The following is a 6,391-nucleotide window of genomic DNA, read 5'->3' as shown; positions in this document are numbered from 1 at the left end:
ATCATCAGAGTTTGAATTCTAAGGGAGATTGTGAAAAATAAGGTTTTATTTTGATAGATCTTTTAGCTAGGGAAGACTTAATTTGTCTTGAAGCAAGAAAATTTACAGGAGAACAGTTTTTTTTTTTTTTTTTTTTAACGGAGAGATATCTATCAGCAGGAAAGTGAGGAAAACCCCAATTATGAGATATCTATCGACAGGAAAGTGTGGAAACCCCCAATTATAACAGACACCCAAATTTTTTATTTAAATGCTGGTATCCCTTATGTTCAATGGTTTCTACGGGCATTCTAATAACGTGTCTAGATGTGGGATATGTCACAATCTCAGTCAACCTAACAAAAAGTGTGAAACATTTTTTTATTTAAATGATTAATGACAAGAAGCAAGAGCAAAGATTGTGTATATATAGCAAGTATTAGTTTTGGTGGGAGCAGAGGGAAGCAACAAAAATTAGAGGAAAGTGAAGTTTAATAAGAAGATGGGGAGGTCTCCTTGTTGCGATGAGAATGGCCTCAAAAAAGGACCATGGACTCCTGAAGAAGATCAAAAGCTCGTCGATTACATCCAAAAACATGGTCACGGAAGTTGGAGAGCTCTCCCAAAGCTTGCAGGTCCAAATCTTAACAACTCTCTCTGTCTTTATCACGCACAGATTAGTGCATGTATAGAAAATTAAGGAAAAAAGAAATAGGTGATCATTTGTTTCTCTCTTTGCAGATCTTAATAGATGTGGCAAGAGCTGTAGGTTAAGGTGGACAAATTACTTGAGACCTGACATAAAGAGAGGCAAATTTTCTCAAGATGAAGAGCAAACAATTCTACATCTTCATTCAATTATCGGAAACAAGTAATCACACATATTATTGTTTTGCTGTTTTGAGTTAACAATAAGGACATTTGTTTTTAACTGCTTGGATTAATTATCACAACACTCGGATGGCTTTGATTTGTCATACCAGATGGTCAACTATTGCTACCCATCTACCAGGCCGGACGGACAATGAAATCAAGAATTTCTGGAACACCCATTTGAAGAAGAAGCTGATTCAGATGGGTTTTGATCCAATGACCCACCAACCAAGAACTGACTTCTTTGACAGCTTGCCTCAACTCATAGCCCTCGCTAACTTGAGAGACCTAATGGAGCATCGTCCATTCGATGAACATGCCATGAGATTACAGGAAGAAGCTGTCCAGTTAGCTAAGCTTCAATATTTACAGTATCTTCTCCAATCAGCAGCTTCAATCCCCTCCACCAACTCTTACGGCCAAAATGGTATCACAGACATGGAAGTTCTCAATCTGTTGAATTCAATTCCTCTCATAGAAGAAAACCTAGTATTAAATTCATCAGAACTGGAGAATCAAGGCTCAAATCACTTTGCAAATGCAACCTCTCAACCACTCCACCATCCAAGTGTATTGTCTCAATTATCTGACCCACAAGTCCCTTTCAGTTATCAACCATCTTTGAATACTGAAATGGGCCAAGCTCCATTTCTAACTACAATGCCTAGCCAGGAAGGTAATAACCCATCTGACTCTTCATGGGTGCTTCCTTCTCCTACTCCTGTTCTTGCAACTGTAACCGACACTTCCATAAGCAATCCAGGTGATGCTAGCAGCACAACTTCTAGCTATGGTGGAGGAACTTCTTCATATTGGCCTGAGCATTTTTTTGAAGATCCTATTATGCATGAGATTTCCTAGTTATATTTTCTGATAAGAGGTTTGGACTTGTATCGCCATGTATTTCTAGCCATCCCATCTCTTACGTACACAAGTCCATGGATAAGCACAAATATGCATGCATCTGCATGAAGTCATGTGTATACAACTTGAGCTTGTACACAAGATTTTTATATATTCGCATTATGTACATATATATTCTATATATATAGTGTGCTTGATGAGATTTTTTTCGCTTTTCAATATAAGGGTGTGTTTCCACTTGCCAGCAATTGAAAAAAATGAGGAAAGAAAAAAAGCTTTTTCCATCTCTCTTCTCATCAACTTTTTACTGAGACTGTCGTTTATTTTACTTTGTGATATTTTGTATTTAATCATTTATATGCAGTATATATTCTTCAATAATTAGAAGAACAGTTAAGTTGGTATGGTTGGTAAATACGATGTATTGGATATTTTTCTTCGTCTGGGGCAGAGAATATATATAAGCCCTACAACACGAGCCATTGATAATCTTGAACTTTTGCTCTATATGTTCATATTCATTCTTCATAACCCAAAAAAAAAAAAAGGAAAAAAAAAGAAGAAGCTTAAATCCAATTAAGGAACAGCGCGATAAAGAACTTGACTGCAGAATCATTCTAGCTAGCTAGCTAGCTAGTACTATAACTAATCACCAAAATTAAAGAGGGAAAAAAAAGCTTCGTCCTTCTATAAGTTATAGGTGAAGAAGTAAGCAATGCTAGCAGTTGAATAAAGCGTTTGGAAAGTGAAAACATCTGTTCTTGAAATCATATAGAGTTTTTGCAACAACTGCATTTCCTTTTGCTTTTGGCTGAAAAGAAGATAAATTAATTTCCACAACTTCTAAGAGAAGCGTCAAATTAAAGGTGTCAGGATTATTTTGCTGTCAATGTCTTCAACAACGCAATGTTCTCCGTTGGTGAAATATAGCTTGAGGAATGAGGATGCCACATGGCTGTTGTCTCCAATTAAATTTTCATCATGGCACTGCATAATTAGGAGCTGCAGCAGTTTGTATGTAAATATTTTCCAAAATAGCATAGATTCTCGATTAGATTCAGCATAATTTGGCAATCATGCTATGCTGATTATGGGCAAACCACTAGAAATTTGTTGGCCTCGAATTCCTTCGTGCAGCCAATAATCACTTGTAAAATGAACCTATATCTGTATCTGTTTTCAGTCACACCTACTAAAGATCACTGAGCTTTCCTTTTCTCTATTGATGCTAAAATTACAGATATATATATATATATATATATATATATGTTGAACCACGCTACAATATTAGAGAAAATCCTCTTCCTTCCATCCCTGTGGCTACTTACAAAGTTAATCAAGGTTTTCGTGTCATGTAGAGAGTTTGCCACGGTAGTAATAACAGCAACAGTGATCAAACAAAAGTATTAATCAAGAAATAGGTGAGGTAGATTTGAATAAGCAAAGATCCCAAAAAAAACCCACGGATTAAAGTAGAAAGAAATTCGTTAAGGTCCAAATTTGCTGGTTGAGTAGTTAGACTTGATTCCTTCACCGTCAAGAGATTGACCGCACAACACCTTCACATTAAGCTCCACATGTAATAAATTAATAATCTTACCACGTACATATTGTCTTTATAGTGAAGCTAATGCCTGATTAAAATTAAAAATGTCAAGGAACCAATGGACTTGATAACTTGTATTTCGTTACTTGAGAAAGCTCAATATAGGATGGTTACAGCAAGGGTTTCATGAAAGTCACGTTGATCATAATTGTCAAAGAAATGCAGAATATGGTTTAGGTTTCTTCTCCTCCTCCCTTATATCGTATTTTAAGGATTGTAGTAAATTTTCATCACCTAACCCTACCCCATTTGTTGGATACTCCTCAAAGTTTCTTATGTCATGGCCATTTTTCGCATATAATTTATGGATGCTGTAGACAATGTTATGCATGATTAATCGGAAACCCATCTCATGATCTTAGAATATATAGTTGGTGGCAACGAAATGGAAATGATTGCCAGGAGTGTAAACATCAAGAAAACGATGTTTTTTTCTTTTGTTCTGTGTGGTGAAGATTAATCTGCAATTAATCATAATATACAGATGCAATTAATCAACTTTGTTATTCATCTATATGACTAGGAGTGACAGCGTGATACTGTTGGGGACGGGATTACAATGATGTTGAACAGTTAGGCGTTGATCTATTATAATTAGATGATGATTTATCTAGATAGATTACATGGATGGCCTTATAAATATATTTAGGGGCCAGTAAAACGAGTTTACACTACCTGAAAATTGATAAATACAAATGAAAATATCAAAGGAATATTTTCGTTGGTAAATTTTCGATGGATTTTACCGACAAAAATATTCCCTTGATATATACCAAGGGAATTATAGTGGGAAAAAAATTTAAAACAAAGTAAAAAAAAATGATGACGTGTCATTTATACTAACAGAACTACCGGTGAAATTTACGTTATTGGTAAAATCGTTGGTAAACTATGAACATTGTTCATCATGTCAATTACAAAGGGAATCACTAACGGAAAATTATGTTGGTATTTTCCTGAGAGCTCTGGAACTATTCACTTCTCAATTGCACTGTTAATTATTCTTTATAGATAAAATCACCGACGGATTGAAAAGTTGTCGGTGTTATTTGATGTTTTTTGAAAAATCTAAAAAAAATTAAATATTACAGACGAAATCACCGATGGATTAAAAAGTCGTCAGTGATATTTGGCGGTTTTCTGAAAATATTTTATTAAATTAAAATTTTAAATTAAATATTACATACGGAATCACTAATGGAATGATTAAAAATATTAATATTTAATTATTTATCAATAAAACGCTCCAATAAAAAGCCTATAATCCCTTATTTCACAATAGACGAGGCTTTTTTGTTCTTCTTCTTCTTCTTCCCCATATGTAAAAAATATCAATATCCATTTTTTTCTCTTCTTTTCTCTGCACAACTCCTTCTCTTATCCTCATGCTCATGTATATATTATTCTCTTTTCTTCCTTTTTCTTCTTAGTTTTTTTTTAATTGATATACTTTACGAATTTGTTTTTCTTTTCTCTTTTTAGCTTCACTTGCAACCACATAAGGTAAGATTTTTTTTTTCTTCTTTTTTCATGTTTTTTATTAACTATATTTGTTTTTGTATTTTATTTTTAATTTTTTTTTTCTTAATAATTGTATGAATATTATTGTAAGATTTTTTTTTCATATGAAATCAACTTTTAGTTGATTTATTAATAGGATTTTAAATTTTTATCAATCGCAAGTTCATTTTTTTCATATGAATTTTTTTAGTTGAATTTATTTTTTTGTGTTATTTATTTATTACATATTTGTTTGAGTTGATTTTCTTCTTCTTTTTTCCAAACATTTTGAGTATTATAGAGTGTTGGTTTATATTAATTTATTTATTTTATAGTTTTGTAAAATGGATTTTTAAAAAAATATTTTCAAATAATTACTGATGGAATGAAGCGGATAATTTTTTTAGCACGCTTTTTCGTTAGTAAATCCATCAGTAATAATATTTTTTTTATTACCTATGAACTTACCGACGGACAAAAAATACAGACAAAAGATTCACCGATTGAGCATTTTCATCGGTGATTTCATTGGTAAATTAATTATCAACAAAATAATAGTACAAATACCAACAGAAAATTTCATCGGTAAATAAAAAGATTGTGGTAGTGTTAGGTCTAGGAAAAGATCTTATCGTACCAGGCTAAAATGATGCCACAAAGGACCATGACTTTTTATTCTATTATTGGATTTGACTCAAATTTTTACAAGACACTAAATGTCAATGGACTATCGGACCATCAAATCTTTAGCTATCAAAAATTTTGTTGAGGCCTCCAATTCTAGCAGTTTTGTTATTTTCCTTGTTATTTTCAAATTTCATACATTATTTTAAATTTTATGATTGTTTTCTTTGTATTTTCATATTTTTACAAGAGACTGTATGTCATTAGACCATCAGATCGTCAAATCTTTTCTAGTTGAGGTAGGGTTTCTAACCTATTTAAGGCTTTGTAAACCTTCTAAAAATACAGACTTCATCAATATTACTTTTATATAGAATAAACCTGTGAATTTATGATTTATATTTGTAATTTTTTATTTATCAAATATCAAATGTATGTATTTTGTTTTTGTTATTATCTTTAGTTTTCACCTACATTAGTTCGGTACATGTAAATTATATATATTTAGTTCACTATTTTTTATTAATGTTTTTTTTTAATGACCTTTTTGCTTCATTTTCTGCTATTTTCCATGGCTTCATGCAGGTTTTCAACATGGTTGCCCGCAAAGTGCACTATCTAACTATTAATATGCAGAAAACTTTCCTCTTTTTTGTTTCTTGGGTCTTTGGGAAATGAATTTTGGATATATTTCTTTTTAAACAAAAGGCCATCTGAGCCCAGAATGCAAGGGCATCTTCTGTATTCCTCAAGTATGGGCATTTTTATTGGGCCAAGAGCCTAAAACAGTGTAAAAGACTCAACACCAAGTTTACAACGAATAGCCTAGACCAACGAATCAACACTGCATGTTTTATTATCTTTGATGACTTATTTCTCTCATTCTATATTTAATCCATCCAAAAGATCCCAAATAATTCTTCTTAGGTGATGTTTAATTAGATG

At 32.5% G+C, this 6,391-nt stretch overlaps 1 protein-coding gene across 1 annotated transcript; it reads left to right on the top strand.

The window, feature by feature from the left end:
• Positions 1-427: 427 nt before the first annotated feature.
• On the top strand, positions 428-1,956 carry LOC118030419 (transcription factor MYB93). Its single transcript, XM_035034515.2, has 3 exons — positions 428-614; positions 721-850; positions 963-1,956. The coding sequence occupies exons 1-3, from the start codon at positions 482-484 to the stop codon at positions 1,711-1,713; spliced, it is 1,014 nt and encodes a 337-aa protein (XP_034890406.1). The 5' UTR covers positions 428-481; the 3' UTR covers positions 1,714-1,956.
• The last annotated feature ends 4,435 nt before the right edge of the window (positions 1,957-6,391 follow it).

This window comes from Populus alba, chromosome 5 (genome assembly GCF_005239225.2).
Source record: "Populus alba chromosome 5, ASM523922v2, whole genome shotgun sequence".
Lineage (NCBI taxonomy): Eukaryota > Viridiplantae > Streptophyta > Magnoliopsida > Malpighiales > Salicaceae > Populus > Populus alba.
Note: the sequence above shows the minus strand (reverse complement) of the source record. Positions and strands in the feature narration are given on the sequence as shown.